We start from the raw sequence: 16,541 nt of genomic DNA on the forward strand, positions 1-16,541 counted from the left end.
GTGATTATTGAATGTTAGATACTGAATATTAGAAGCACGCCCTGAGGAGCTCACATCATTCAGAGTAGTTAACCGGCAGGAACATTGCCAATTTTACTAAGCTGATTATTCCTTGATTAATCGCCATGGGTATGTGATTATACGCTGCTCTTTCCTGAACTCTGTAGAATACAAACTCACCACCATGTGATTGCTCCGCTGTTTTTGGATGCTGTTTGCATTTACTCATAAGTGTATATGTCCTGACAGGAGGGAGTGAGAGGCTGCACAAAGAAGAAGCGAGTGATGAAGATGAAGATACTGAGTACTTTGATGCCATGGAGGATTCCCCTGCATTTATCACAGTGACTGCCACTGAGAACACACAGCACAGGTCAGTCACACACAGGGATATTTAGTCTGCACATGTACAATCACTCTGTGGATACTCTAATTTGTCATAATAGTGAATTTGACTCTGGCTGACAGCTGAACAAGTGTCTGATGATGTCTCATGATGTGACAACTTAACCTACACACACAAATTACAGAGCAGTGTGCCGTTCACTCTTGGATTTTGTTAGATGAGCTCACCCTGAGTGATACAGAAAAAAATGACACAAGACTCTCATCCCTGTCTGCTCTCCTGCAGCAAAATAAACCAATTTCTGTTTCTGCTTTTGCTCACTCAGTACATTTTTATAGCGTATTTGTTTGCTGCATCGCGTCAGTCTCTTGCAGGCAACTGTACTTCTTTCTGCAGAGCTTGTGCTTTCTTTCTTTACTTTTTAAAAAATGTCTCGAGTACCTTTAGTGTTCTTTTTCTCATCATTGTTATGGCTCATCTCTTGCAACATATCCCTCAACTCCAGTAGCCCCATTAAGAATGATGGTAACGGTTACACAGCATTCATCTGTAATACTCACCAATCTGTTTGCTCCCTTGTGTGTATTGTGTTTTGTTGTGTGTGTGCAAGTGGCAAAATAGAAAGAGAGGGACATTGAGTGTGTTTATATGTCCACTGCTCGTTGTAGAAAAGCTGTTCATTTTCTTCCAGGCGATCCCAGAGTAATTTGAGTGGAGCGAGCGGAGGTCAGCCCAGTGACTGGAACCAGGACGACCATGTAAGTGACTGTCGTCCTAACTAGTCTGACTAATAGGACTGACATTTGTGGACACTGCTGAATTTTGTAATCTTAATACAGATTAATTTGTGCCGCTGGAAAGATCACAGCTCATTGATTTATTTATATAACCGTCTTCACTTGCTGTGCTCACAGTCCCACTATCCTACCCTGCAGTCATCCCATGCTCACGCACACACACACGCAGCCTTTATCAATGTGTGTCATGCAGTGTCGCTGTCACCCCTGTGGTGCCAAAGATACACAGCTGTTTCATTCCACTAAATGTTAATTACCAGTCAAACATCTGCACTTCTCTCCCCTCAACTCTCCCTTGCTTCTTTGTCTCTCTATCACACATCTGCCTCCTCTGTTCCCTCTCCTCCTGTCTCTCACTCGCTCTGTCATTCTGTCTGCACAGGGTGATGTGCTGCCAAGCTGTCCGTGAAGCTGAAACTATTTCTCAAAATTGAATATTCTCTCCACACAAAGTTAAAAGACAACCATCTCATCCTCCAACCTTTCCCTTTCCACCTAATCCCAGATGTCTCCCAGCTGTAATGATGTGTCAGGGAAGGAGCTGCAGCCCCGCAGACAGAGGCGGACTCGTGTCCCAGACAAGCCCAACTACTCTCTCAATTTGTGGAGCATCATGAAGAACTGCATCGGCAAGGAGCTCTCCAAAATTCCCATGCCTGTGAGTGTATGGGTCATGGCTTTCCTTCTAGCTGACTGGTTGACATAAATGTGTGCGTGTCATGACGTCTTGATCCGCCCATTCAGGTAAACTTCAACGAGCCCCTGTCAATGCTGCAGCGTCTCACCGAGGACCTGGAGTATCATGAGCTTCTGGACAAGGCGGCGCGCTGTGACTCCTCCCTGGAGCAGATGTGCCTGGTCGCTGCCTTCTCTGTCTCATCCTACTCCACCACGGTGCACCGGACAGCCAAGCCCTTCAACCCCCTCTTAGGCGAGACTTATGAGCTCGACCGGCGGGAGGAGTTTGGCTATCGTTCGCTTTGTGAGCAGGTAACATGGACACAGGGAGTTTTTGCTTACACACTCACTGATGTGCATAAGGTACACAGGGTCAGCCCGTGCTTATATGAATATACTTAACCTTTATCTTTCTCCTAAGGTGAGCCATCACCCCCCTGCAGCTGCACATCATGTGATTTCCCAACGAGGCTGGACCCTGTGGCAGGAAATCACCATCGCCAGCAAGTTCCGTGGCAAATACCTCTCTATAATGCCTCTGGGTAAGATATTTCATATTCAGTGGGGAAGCAAACAAACTATATGAGTAAAAAAAGGTTCAATCATGCAAATTTAACAACCACACCAGCAGAGTTTACTCAAGAAGGACTCCACACCCCACTGGAGAATAGCAGACGACTGCGCTGTCTCCGCACAACCTAAAGCCAAAAGAAAGGATGTGAGAATGAATTAGGAGAGGTTTATGACCCTTTTGACACATACATAAAGTATAGGTATAAAGGGAGCTCTTTATTGCACCGGGACAGCAGAGAGCAGGGGTCTGTTGGCTCAGATAAATGAAAGATTTGATAGATGTAGGTCCAGCCAAGAGTTGCAGTGGTATTTATCTGACTTCTCTCCCTTCCCATGATACGCCTGCTGTGAGGTGCCATGTTGAGAAAAAAAATCTTAAGTGGAAAGCTTTTTATGTTCAAATTCATGTTATCAATCTTCCAGGGTTAGGTCATGCTAGAAATAGGTGGAAATGTATTGCCTGCGTACAGGGGATTACATGTGCTAGATGATATGTTTTTCAGCTGCTGCAGGTACGACTGACCATGATGACAATCTTGAAAGGGAAACCTACAATCAAACACTTACACACAACACAATCTAACACATCACTTTCAGGTCTGGGATTGCAGATTACTTACAGAGCAGCTGTGATGTTTCTTTCCTCTTTCCTCCCTGTCCCTCCCCAGGTGCCATTCACCTGCACTTTCACGCCAGCGGGAACCACTACGTGTGGAGAAAGGTCACCTCCACGGTGCACAACATCATCGTGGGCAAGCTGTGGATTGACCAGGTCTGTTTGTGAACACCTCTCCTCGACAGCTTCAAACCCACAGCCCTGCCCTAGTGCCTCTGACCCTCCAGAGTAGCCTGTTTTCCTCTGCCGTGTAGTAGTGTGTGGTACAGACCAGCAGAGCAGAGCACTGTGAAGAAGGGAATCAAAGCCTTACAGTGCATGAATGAGGAGCTTCACAATCTCTAGGGATTTATCTTCAGCTTTGATCTCTAATAAGACCCTAAAATAACAGATTCTTCTTTCTGTGAGATGGCCCAGTTATGTGAGGGGGAGGGGTGGGCTTCACATCTGCATGTCTGTCTGTCTGTCTGTCTGTACAGAATGGTGTTGCCTTGTTGAGAAGAATAATTCTTGTTTTTTCCCCACTTTTTTTTTCTTTTTTCCAGTCGTGCTGTGTGTCGTCTCAATTTGTGTGTGTGTGTGTGTGTGTGTGTGTGTGTGTAACCTTGGAAGAAGGCCTAAAGAACAGAACAACAGAGGCACATTGGTGTGTGGAATAATTAGACATCTTGGCCACACACTACTACAGGAATATCAGCTCTGACTTATTTAACAAAAGCATAATAAGTAAATAATATTGAATAGTTTGCAAATATCCAGCATTTCCTGGATGTTCATGGCATTTCTTTGGCAGTGTTTATGCTGATGTATGTAATCAAAGGTGTGGAGTTTTGTGTACATTCAGCATTTGGCACCAAAACACTACAAATGTAAGATTGTAATTCCTACCTTATGAAAAACTTGCAAAGCATTTTTTATAATGAAATCCTCGTTGTTTACATAATGTGATTACCTTGGATTGTGGTCTTCTTTTGGGATCCTGCTTGGGATACATTGTACTGTAGCCTCAATAGTGTCAAAATACACAAAGAAATAAGCTGTTGTTTTGGCTGTCGGCATATTTAGTTTAAGACACTACTCTTGCAAAAACAAAACCACCTCTGCGCTGATACAAATTCCTCTCTTCAGCTCATGCACCAAGAAAAAAGTTTCACTAATATTCACACTTTTTATTTCTTTGCTTTCTCCATACAATACATTTGCCTTCTCCTACCGCCCCCATGCATCACTGTGCCACTCTGCTGCCCTGTGGTGCAGAACGGGGTCAGCCAAACAACTCCACAGCAAGCTAGAGAAACTATTCAGCTGCTTCCTTCTCTACTGCCAGCTAGTGCAACAGCAGACAGTGCTGTCAGGAGCACAGCAAGTGAGGCCAGAAAGGTTGATCTGTACAGCCTGGGCATATTATCACTGAACTAGGATTACAGCATGTGACAGCATGAGATTTTAATGTTATGGCTGTTGGATACACAAAAGAAAAGAACATGTGACATGCAAATGGACGTCTGCTACATTCAAGCCATTGTCAAGCGAGTTCACACAATGCTGACTCAGCCGATTGCCACCAGGGAAAGCTTTGTTTATTTTACAGTACGCTAGAGTTTTAGTGTTGGTAGTTTGTGGCGACTTTCCCACGAGGGTGCACAAGAAGTGATGCATTTAATGTCACCCAGCTAAAGGGGGGGGGGTTCATGTATTGATTTTACATTAGATTTGTTTTGTTTTCTTTGTCTTTCTCTGCTTTTAATTTTCTTTCCTCAATGCTTTATTTGTATGTGTGCGATTCTGTTTTTTCTTCTGATACTGTGTATGTTGATACTTTGAAATAAATGTTAAAAAAAAGGAAGGGTGGAGACAGAGGCAAGTAGTATGGTGTAAGCTGTGGCGTAAAATCCTAAGAAACATGCAGGAAAAGTTCTTGAGTGTATGCACCGGATAAAAAAAAGAGGAAGGACTGAAGTAAAAAAAAAAAAAAAAAAAAAGAGCGGTCCATGGGGCAGGGGAGATGACGCAAGCTCACCTGCATATGTTGTAATCATGCATCAACAGTGTTTATATTATTACTCTTACTGTCAGAGGAGGGAGACAAACGTTCTGCACTCCAGTTTCAAGTATGAAAATTAAAAGGTATGGCCCTCAGGAGTGGCCAGAAATGTTTATCACGCCACCCCCAATGCAGGTATCCACTCAAACAATATGAACACCTGCTCATTAAAATATTGCTCTATAGCACCACTAGTTGTCAAAAACTCGACATTGTTCCTTTGAAGCACCTGAAACTTGGTTTAAAAAAGTATTTCTCTTCAACATCAGATTGGGTTGAGATTAGTATATGGTCAGGATACGTGTCTGTCTCTGCTGTAAACAGCGCTGATATACTATCATTCTCTCTGTGTTTGTCTCTCTCACTATGTCTGTGTTCGTGCAGTCGGGGGACATTGAGATTGTGAATCACAGGACCAAGGAGACCTGCCAACTCAAGTTTTCTCCCTACAGTTATTTCTCCAGGGACGTTCCTCGGAAGGTAAATGCCTCCTTCATGCTTATGTGCCTGACCTTGGCATGACGTCATATGATGAGGGGTTAATATGTGCAATGCTGCCTCCTGCTGGACAGTACCCACATATATATTAGTACATACTGTACAGTAGTGTGATATAGAAGAAGCTCACGGTATGAGGTCACATTGCAGTGAGGTAACCTCCTTTGGAGTCATACCAGTTATCTAAAAATGGGGCACGATGCTGCCGGCATTGGTAGTGACTGATTTGGGACTGAGCATCTAAGTGCTTAACATTAGGAGGAAAGGACATGGAGCTTTGTTTTCCTTATTCTTATTTTTCTCTATTGTTATTTCCAGGTGACTGGTGTGGTGGCAGACAGTGGAGGCCAGGCTCACTACATCCTCTCTGGTACATGGGATGATAAAATTGAGAGTGCCAAGATCGTTCAGAGCAGCCGAGGGGGCAGTGGATCAGAGGGCAAGCAGAAGACGGTCTATCAGACGTTGTCGCCCAAACTGCTGTGGAAGAAATACCCTCTCCCGTATGTCTCATCAACCTCATGAGGCAGAACATTGCAATATATGAGTAGTTGCTGCAATGCTGAGCCAGTATCATTGATTATACAGCATTACACTGTGTGACTCCTGTCAATGTCCTCTCGCTCTCTCAGGGAGAATGCTGAGAACATGTACTACTTCTCAGCACTGGCACTGACCCTGAACGAGCAAGAGGATGGAGTGGGACTGACCGACAGTCGTTTGAGACCCGACCAGAGGCTGATGGAGGAGGGGCGATGGGACGAGGCAAACTCAGAGAAACAGAGGCTAGAGGAGAAACAAAGAGCTGTGAGAAGGAGGAGGGAAGCGGAGGCCTCAGATGCTCTGGATGAAGGTACGAAAAGGAGAACATGAAGTGTGTTGTGTGAAAGAGGTGCTGAGTAAATGACAGAGACAAGCAGGGATCATAAAGAAAGCCTGCATGTAGTAAAACTGCCAGCTATTTTCTGCTTTGACAATGTTAGGTAACAATTGGAGCACAAAGTAGTACAAAAAATAAGCAGCAGATTTAGAAAATGCTTATTAAAAAAGCTAAACATAAAGGCGATGTTCATAAACACAAGGATAGAAGTTAACCTAAGGAACATTTCGGTTAAAAAAATCACCAAATCACAGAGCTGAAATTCTGTCAGGTAAGGATTATGCTTTAGAGCAGGCAGTGTTGGGAAGTTAATGGTTGCATGTAACAACGCTACATAATTAAATTACAATTACTGTGACAAACAGCCAAGACCACCCTCAAACAAAAGCATTACACAAAATGATAAGTACGTAGTAGCTGTTAAGTTATAAAAAGGATTTCTTACATTATTTCGGGTAATTTCTTAAGATCTCCTAATCTTAATGGCTAGCATTTAAGTAGTAGTACTCATCCCAGTACGTACAACAGTTTCTGCAGGTCAGCAGCACTTAACACAAAAGATCACGTGTAATAGTAGCCGGCCTGAACCTTACAGAGAACTCAGCAGAGACGGTTCATCCTGGTGGCATTCCTGTGTGTGTGTGTTGTGCGTAGGCTAGGTTTGTATTCGATGTACCCATGACTTGTCTTTCTTTTCCTCCCTCTATTGGTGGTCAGAGTGTGATTATGACTCTGGTGAGTGGGGGTTGCCCTGTGCCCCTCTGTTGTGCATCACTCCCACACACACACGCTCACACACCCCTCATCCTCCGTGTGTCCTCTGTGTGGTCTGCCTCTGTGTGGGAACTGCATGATACCCCCCTTTCATGTCAACTCCTCCAGAAAACGACCCAGGAAAAATGACGATTTTTTCCTGCAATACATGTGACATTTTCATTTAGAGATAATATGTTACATGAAATAACAGATACAGCTCTAAAGTATTCTGAATATACGGTGAAGCCACATTTGCAAGTCATTAATTTGCACTGCATCGTCATCCTCTAATGCTTGTGGGCACTTTTCTGGTACAACAGTAAACTTTATGCTTTGTTCATCTGAGTTAAATTGACATTATATTTTTACAAAGAGAACAGTAACATGAGCTGATTGCTGTGCTGCAATTCCTTTCTCTTTTGAGTGTGTTTCTGTATTGAGTACACAGATTGATTATACAGTTCAGGTACTTCCAAAAGTGTGATTATAATTTTCCCCTTCACTGTGAACGATCAAGGTTTTTGCATCGCACACATTGAGCTCATTTGTATTCTGTTGATGCTTTTGAGTTCACCGTTACACGAGCACGGCTCACATTTGGAGCTATTCCAAATTTAGTGCACAGCGATTGATTCCTTCCACAGTACTTGCATATGTATGAAGGCAAATTGATCACTCAGTGAATTGCTTGCAAGTGTGGCTTCTCCACTAGAGCGCAATTTAACTGATGCCAACTGAGTAACACCTGCACTTCCTCCCACAGGCAAAGAATACGAAGGCTACCAGCCGTTGTGGTTTCACCAGAGGAGGGACTCAGTCACTGGAGAGACAAACTTTGTGTACAAGGGAGGTTACTGGGAGTCAAAGGAGAGGCAGGACTGGAGCATGTGTCCTGACATCTTCTAACCCCGGAGCTCAGCCTGGATCACTCCTAACCTCATCGGACAGGGATCTGCTCTGCCTCCGGTCCTTCAGCAATGCGGCATAGCTGGCTTATGAGCACCATGTGGACCTCTAGTGAGCATGAGAATGTGTATGTTTCACACACTCTCAGATTACCTCCAAATGTACACTCTCAATCTGTTTTTACTATGGGGGAAAAGAAGCGAGAGTCTTTGACACTATACTGAAACAGCAGTGAGATAATGTGTGGATGTGAGGTGGTGTTGGTTAGTGCGAATACCGCCACAATAAAGGCACCTGCACACTCCTGAAATCAGGTGCTCCATAAATCTTACTCACAATGCACTTTTCTGCGTTCACCCCATTTAAGAGTTTTTACTGATTGGACCGAAACCCACATCAATGCAGCTCACGATTATCCGACAACTAACAGCAAGAAAATCATACACAGGCAAATAGAAACACACCCGTGTTGAATAACAATATTGGGATTGTACATTTCTGCAAACCACAAATACGTTACATTTGTACACCATTATGTCGTGGACATGTTGAAACTTTATGTTCCAACAATGCTGTGGTTAACATGTGATTATCATAGACTGTATATAAAGATGAACAAGGACTTACCATTTACTCCCACTGTACAAAAATAGAGCCAAAATATTCCATGTACAGCCACTGCTGTGTTGTGCTGGTGACATCATTTGGAGCCAGAGTCTGTACCTGTCCAACCAGTCGTGAGCCATGCCATTGATCGCAAGCACTCCAATTGGCTCACATAGCTGTCAATCATGACGTCAAATCCCTTTTTTATAGCATCAAATAACAAATTAAAACCAAACTTAATCAGGAAAAAAAACACCTGAACATACATCAGTGTGATGAGAACTCCCTTAAATGATAGAAAACATCACTGGAAAACATCATCACAAGTTTGGCTCATGTCCCACCTGCTTACATGGAAGGGGCAGGGTTTATGACCTGTACTGCAGCCAGCCACCAGGGGGCAATTGAGATGTTTTGGCTTCATTTTTTGGGAGCTGTCATGCCATCTGTCTTTATTATACAGTTTATGGTTGTTTTGTTTAGCCACAAAAACCACTTGGATATGGTTAGGGTACGATCATGTGTAGCTACTGGAAATGCCAAGATATCTAGTTAAAAACATTCCCTTTTGTTGTTTACTGGTCTCGAACAGTGGTCTGCAGCTTGGCAGCCTCTCGCCTAAGTGTCACTGTCCCCTCCACCTCGCAATGACAAAGTCAGCTTATACACATGTAATCAGAAACACTGAGATGATACATATAAAAACAAATGGAACATATCTGTGGTTTGCAGAAACAAACAGTGCCAACATTTTATTCTGGCAACTGGGTTGTGGATAGACATGTCAGTATTTTCAGGGGTTACAAGAAAAGTGTCCTCATCCTCCGTTTTATTCAGCACAATTGAGATTATGCTAGACCTACATTATGAATCTTAAATCAGTTCCCCCCTTTTTCTTCACGGGAATTATTTCAAGTGCTCATTATTTTTTCTATTAGATTTTTTTATCAATTATGCAGACCCAAAGTGGTTGAGATTAATTCAATAAATGAGACATTCTGAAGGAAAAACATTTCTATAAACAACAACAGACAAAACAGGCAACATAACCAAGACTGTGTTGAACAATCCAATACATTTTATATATTAAGCACCTTATAACGAATGAAATGTTATTTCATGCTGCTTATTTTTTGTTTATATCAATTCACTTTTATTTAAGTCTGCAGTTTTTTATTACTATTAATATACATTATTATTTTATTTTATTTTGCCTACACAGAGTCAGAGTCAGGTAGAGTCAGGTATGTGAAAAAGGAAAGTATTCTCTCTGATTGAGCTAACAGGCAAAGAGGCATGATGAAGTCAAACAGCTGGTGAAAAATTACATTGTGAAACAAAAACTGCAGGAAAGAAATATAACTGGCCCTCAGTTAATTCTCTCATCATGACAATAAGCAGCAGGAAATAACAATTCATAATCTCGAGCTGTGTTTTAAAAATGTATTTTAGTTTATTTATTTGCACAAATAATACACACAATAGAAGTAATTTCAGTGTCGGGAAGAAGGGAAGCCTGAATGGCTTTTTTCGCAAGTCCTTCCCTATTTAAAATTAATTCAAAAACTGAACTGTTACTTGTCAAAACAAAACAAAGTAAGCAACAAACAAACAAGGAACACATAGTTTGAAAATAATGTTACACAGTGTCATGTATTGGATTATTTCACAATTTTATGGTTATATTATCCATTTTGTCTGTTTATACTTACATGATTATTAACTGCATAATGTCTTAATTATTTATTCACACTTGTGGTCTCCATAACAAACTGTTAATATTTGATTGGGCAAATAATCCCTCTCTTATACAGCCGAGGCTAGTTTGTCAGAACTGATGATATATGCAGCTGTGCGGAAATATGTTTTATTTGGTGTGAATGTTTGGAGTATCTCTCCAGATGATGCAGTCTGTTAAGTGATCAATTAGACTAGAGTCCATGTAGAGATAATATGACTGCTTAATCATTTCATATTTTCAACATGAATTGCCTCTATGCTTCGATTCATTTTAGTCATCTAAACATGCTTCAGACATCTCCCATTTGTGATTCTGATTAGTAAGATTCTGCCATAGCGAGTCCTTTAGTTGTAACAGTGCAGTTTCAGCAGTAACACACCGAACATCCATATCACTCTAATCTCCATCGACTGAATAAGCACTTTTCACTGTGGTAGATCATAGGTTAGTACATATCTCTGTGTTGATGTTGAGAAAGTTTCACTCTGTACACGTACTTGACCTTGTCCTCTGGTGCTCTCCCATAGCAACACATACCATATCCTTGGTGACCATTTTCAGCGACATCATTCTCAGTGATCATACAGAGTATTAAGTCTGCCCCAAAGCACTGAGACATGCAGCGATCACCACCCAGAACATACAGGAACATATTGTTTTTCACTAGTTCCACAGCCGCCATCAGTCACTGGTTTGTAGCTCAGATGTTTCCAGGAGGAGGACTACAGTGTGTGTGACTGGAGCGGTTTCTCTGAGGAGTCCGGAGTGGCCTCAACTGACAGGAGGTCAAAGGTTATAGAAGCAGACAGGGCTGGTTCCTGTAGCATACCTCCGAGCAGTCAGCCACGGACGACCCCCCCAGCTGCCGCTCCAGCCTCATCGCAACTCACATGTAGTCCTTTCACTCAGTGTTTGTGGACATGCTGATCTGGGATCAGCTCATGAAGGTATCCCTCAGTCTTTTGCCTTTAATTGACTGAACAAGGGAAAGAGTCCCCCGACCTGTGCACTACACGTCTACGGAGACAAGAGTTTTGAAGTTAGTATTTTTTTGTAATTATTGTTAGGAATGTAGAATTTAAGACTGAAGGTATTGTATCTACCATCTGGTCTCTTTGTGTGAATATTTTGTGATAAAAGAATGATATTGTAAAATGAAGAATAATTATACTAACCTGAGTATTAAGTTATCTGTACAGTACAGTTCAAATCTGAAAACAAATTGACTGAATGAGCCTGAAGGATTTGCTGTAATTTTATCTTTTAATCCAGATTGATTCTGCAAAGATGGATGTTAGCTCTGAGGCACCCTCAATTTGGCTGCAGATTTCTTGTTTTATATTCCCAAAAAACTGTTCTAACACACTGAAAATATTTTTTATAGAGTCCTTAATACTAGCACATTAGTAACCGTGGTTCAGTGATGATTTCATAGATCAACACATCTAGGAGTTCCTCTGATGTGCGGGCCATAAAGATGTATAAAATGCACTGGAAAATACATGAATTCACATAGAATAGATGATGATCTGGTAAAATATAAAATGTGAGACGCTTTATTCGTGAATTAATGATTTGTTAATGAAATGAATGATGATTGATGCTTTTTTTTGCACAAAGTATGCTTCTTTTATCCATTTACATCAAAGGTTTTAATGTTTTTTTGATTTGATTTTGGTGGTCTTGAGCACAGTTTGATCCAGAATGACATGCTGAAAGAATAATTCAACACTTCTGGAAATACACTTATTGACATTTGTTTTGTTTTATTTTGCGTTTTTTGTGCCAAAAGTTAGATGAGAGGACTGATACTTCTCTCAGTCTTCACATGTAACTTTTGGCAAAAAAGCGAATAAGCGTATTTCCCAAAATGTCTTACTATTCCTCTAATTTCTCTGATTACCAGAGGTGTGGACTCGAGTCACCTGACTTGGATTTGAGAAGGACTCGAGTCACATGACTTCAATTCGAGAAGGACTTGAGCCACAAATTTGATGGCTTTAGACCCCACCTGACAAAATCAAACAAGGCTTGCAAATGACTTGTGACTTCACTTGGACTTGAGCCTTTTGACTTGAAACTGCTTAACACTTGTTAAAGTGCACCATGAATCAATTCATTTCCCTTCATTTTCTGAATCAACTAACATTAACTCTGTTCATTCCCAGTAAGACGACACCTAATTCACAAGATCCACTTTACAGAAACCAATCCAACAGCATCCAATCAAGTTGCGGAGGAATGAGAATTATGAGGAACTAGCATTATGTGACTGAGCATCAGTTCGTAAAAGGAAAAAATGATACCAAAGATAATGTTCATGTACAAAAACTATGCGGTGGATAACAAAAAAAAAATGAATTTCAATATGCAAAATGTGCGGGTTGAAAATTACAGAGAGAGATGCAACAACTTTCAACAAATTACAAATTTTGAAAAGCATTCACGATACTTATAACATATTATCACTTTGTTGTTAAAATTACATTACATTTGGTATAAAGAGCATTATGATTTGTTTAGGAATTGAGACTTGCCTGACTTGATTTGGGATTTGCCTGTCCTGATTTGAGACTCGACTCAGGACTTGCCTGTCTTGACTCGAAACATGCCTGCCTTGACTTGGGACTTGCCTGTCTTGACTTGGGCCTTGACTCTGGACTTGCTTGTCTTGAGTTCAGACTTGACTTTGGACTTGCCCATCTTGACTTTGGACTTGCCCATCTTGACTCAGGCCTTGACTTGGGACTTGCCTATCTTGACTTGGGCCTTTATTCTGGACTTGCTTGTCTTGACTTGAGACTCGACTTGGGACTTGCCTGTCTTGACTTGGGCCTTGACTTTTGACTTGCTTGTCTTGATTCGGGCCTTGATTTGGAACTTGTCTGTCTTGACTTGCGCTTTGACTCTGGACTTGATTGTCTTGACTTGAGACTCGGCTTGGGACTTACTTGTCTTGACTCGGGCCTTGACCCAGGACTTGCCTGTCTTGACTTGAGACTTGCCTGTCTTGACTTGAGACTTGTCTTGGGACTTGCCCATCTTGACTTGAGACATGTCTTGGGACTTGCCCATCTTGACTTGAGACTCAACATGGGACTTGCCTGTCTTGATTCGGGCCTTGACTTAGGACTTGACTCTTGACTTGAGTGCGAAGACTTGAAACTTACTTGTGACTTGCCAAACACTGACTTGGTCCCACCTCTGCTAATTACACTTCCTCACTCAGACATCTTTGAGTGCGAACAAAGATACGAGCTGTTGATGTGTTCACTTAAACTCATATCACGTGTGTCACATGTCACGACAGACACTGCTGCAGCAACATATTTCTTTTATGTTATCTAGCAAACTGTACAGTAAACTCTATATCATCATGCACAGTCGTGACATCACTGCTGAACGGCGGTGAAGAAATTGTACAAACGGAAATTTAGTCTGTGATTTCCTTTCTCAGCGATCGATTTGAAGACTTTACTAGAGATTAATATATTGTGTTTAGATGATTTTATATTTGAGAATACGTGTTATATTTTGAATGATAACGGAGAGCTCATCATACGTTTTAATCAGTGCATTTCCAAATAACGTGACCTCAGTACTTGATGGTGACTTGCCTACTGAAGGTGACCCAGCGAGGGCATGTACGGTACTGGACAGCTGTAGCAATATTGCAGTGAGGTGTGGCTGTTTTAGCTGGTGGCTGTCAGCCTCATGCAGAAAGGGAATAACCAACCAAAGTGTGTGTGGAGAGCGTACTGTAGACTCAAACAACCTCTTCATCTGCCTTCCCTATCTCAGAGGGTCTCATGTAAACCCCCTCTCATTAGTTCTCTCATTTCATCTTAACTCACTATGGTGTGATTTTTCTTTTTTAGCTTTGATTTTTAAGCTTTTCTGTTCTGACTTCTACCTTCTCATGGGTGCCATTATTCTTACATTGGTGTTTTCATACTGTTTGTATGCATAATGAGCTTGGTGTGTGTGCACGCAGCACACACCTCCTCCTCATTCGATGCTGCTCAGTTTGAGGCAGACATTAACTAATGATATTGGGGAGAGTTTTCTTGCCTTGTCTAAACTGAACCCTGCTTCTCCTCGGACTGTGACTCACGGCTTTGTTGTGAGACGGTGATGACGTTAACAATCTGTGCGATGATGAAGGTTGAGAGACACATCACAACAGCGGCCTGGTAGAGGAGGTCAAAGGTGACTGACCTGCCTTGACTATTACTCTTACTCCCCAAATACACGCAGGTGTATTCAGGTGTGATTGCGGATTCAACTGAGGATGTGCTTCTTTTTTTTTTTTCTTTTTTTTTTTTTTAAATTGTGTATTTTCTCCCTTTATTTATACTTGTATAACATTGTCTTTAAATGACAAAGACACAATAATGAAAAAAAGAAGATAATAAAGTTGTTATTGTTGACACTTGGATATCTGTCTGCTTTATTTTCTCTTTCTGCAACACTTAAAAGATGGGATGGGTTTTAAAGGGACAGTTTGCTCAGAATCAAAAATACATATTTCTCCTCTTACCTGTAGTGCTGTTTTTTAATCTTGATTGTTTTGGTGTGAGTTGCCGAGTATGCCGGCTGTAGAGATGTCAGCCTTCTCTTGAATATAATGGAAGTATATGGTGCTCAAAGTGCCAAATAAATAAATAAATAAATAAAATACATTTGAAAAATTCAACAGCAATGTCTCTTCCCAGAAACCATGACCTGGTTACTCAAGATAATCAACGGAACTACTTTTTTTTTTTTTTTTTGATTAAACTACACCTGCTAACCATACTGCCACAGAAGGAAGTGTGCATCTACAGCTCGCTCACCTAGCACCACTGAGCTCTCTAACATTACTGCTTAAGGCCTTTGCACACTGAGTCCCTTTTTTTTATGCGTTTTTTAATCCGTCATACAAAAGAAATTGTTACGCACAGAAACCTTGCACACTTAGTACAATGTGTTTTATTGTTTTATTCGCTGTGAAAATTTTCAATATGTGACAAAAAGAATAGATACATTTCCTCCCTTGCCTCTCTCCACTGGGGTTGCCTATCTGGCGAGCCCGGTCTCTCTCTGAAGTGGTCAAAATCTGGCGCTTGGGCATTGACTTGCAGCATCAGAAACCAACAAAAAACGGTTGGCACGATATGCGGTTGGTTGCCATTATAGTTTAAAGGCACCCAGTGGTGTCAGGGGAAACGCAGCAGGACAAGAATGAAAGTTAAGGTGGTGAAAGTCTGAGCGGGGTGGCTGGTAGGCGCGTGACCTGAGAGAGCGGTGTTCGCATCCCGTCAAAAAAAAAGCAGAAAATCGATCCCGTTTCGAAAAGTTAAATGACAGACGAAAGTTTTGGAGTCAGTGTGCAAATGCAATTGACACAACATAAAGTCATATTTATTTTTAGATGTGTGACAATTTAGGACGAAAAAATTGACTCAGTGTGCAATGGCCTTTAGACAAGGAGGACGCCATTAGTGTTTACATCTCATGCTGTCACGAACACGAGCTTCTCATCTATGAGTAGATGCACACTTCCTTCTGCACAGTGATACAATTGGTGAGTGTAGTTCGGTAGAAAAAAAGCAGTTCCTAAATGAAACTGCTCACAACAAGGTCTGTGGATTATCTTGAGTAACCAGGTCATGATTTCTGGAAAGAGACATTGCTGTTGAATTTTTGAGATGTATGTGTTTGACACTTTAGCATCATGGGCTGAGTCTCATCAAGGTCCATTACATTTGAGAGAAGGCAGACATCTCTGCGGCCAATATCTCCAACACTCGGCAACTCACACCAAAACAATCTAGATTAATAAGTGGTACTACAGGTAAAAATAGAAATATGTATGTTACATCAACCTGAGCTTCATTCCTGAGTATACTTAGCAGCATTTTTAGAGTGCAGAAGCAGGTCCAGGTCAGTTTTAATGGGGGTGATCACTGAGGAGGTAGAAGGACTGAGACATGGGATAAAAGGGTGGCCCTTGTGACACTTGTGTATCAGATGCACTGCAAGTTATCAAAATCCTGACATCTTGATTAATCAGTCCAATCTCACTTCACCTTGTCTGCACATCAACCCATATGGGGCT

General features: G+C 41.6%; 1 protein-coding gene across 3 annotated transcripts in view; it reads left to right on the forward strand.

Annotated features, from left to right (window-relative positions):
• osbp2b (oxysterol binding protein 2b) overlaps positions 1 to 14,879 on the forward strand; it is a 56,993-nt gene extending 42,114 nt beyond the window's left edge. For all 3 annotated transcript variants that reach the window (XM_049578186.1, XM_049578187.1, XM_049578188.1), the window contains 10 exons: positions 250 to 373; positions 1,038 to 1,104; positions 1,649 to 1,801; positions 1,888 to 2,133; positions 2,243 to 2,363; positions 3,063 to 3,166; positions 5,439 to 5,534; positions 5,871 to 6,055; positions 6,185 to 6,405; positions 7,952 to 14,879. In XM_049578186.1, coding sequence (XP_049434143.1) covers positions 250 to 373; positions 1,038 to 1,104; positions 1,649 to 1,801; positions 1,888 to 2,133; positions 2,243 to 2,363; positions 3,063 to 3,166; positions 5,439 to 5,534; positions 5,871 to 6,055; positions 6,185 to 6,405; positions 7,952 to 8,094 — 1,460 coding nt within the window. In that variant the 3' untranslated portion in view covers positions 8,095 to 14,879. The remainder of the gene's footprint in view (positions 1 to 249; positions 374 to 1,037; positions 1,105 to 1,648; positions 1,802 to 1,887; positions 2,134 to 2,242; positions 2,364 to 3,062; positions 3,167 to 5,438; positions 5,535 to 5,870; positions 6,056 to 6,184; positions 6,406 to 7,951) is intronic.
• Positions 14,880 to 16,541: the final 1,662 nt, after the last annotated feature.

This window comes from Epinephelus fuscoguttatus, linkage group LG6 (genome assembly GCF_011397635.1).
Source record: "Epinephelus fuscoguttatus linkage group LG6, E.fuscoguttatus.final_Chr_v1".
In the NCBI taxonomy this organism is placed as follows: Eukaryota; Metazoa; Chordata; class Actinopteri; order Perciformes; family Serranidae; genus Epinephelus; species Epinephelus fuscoguttatus.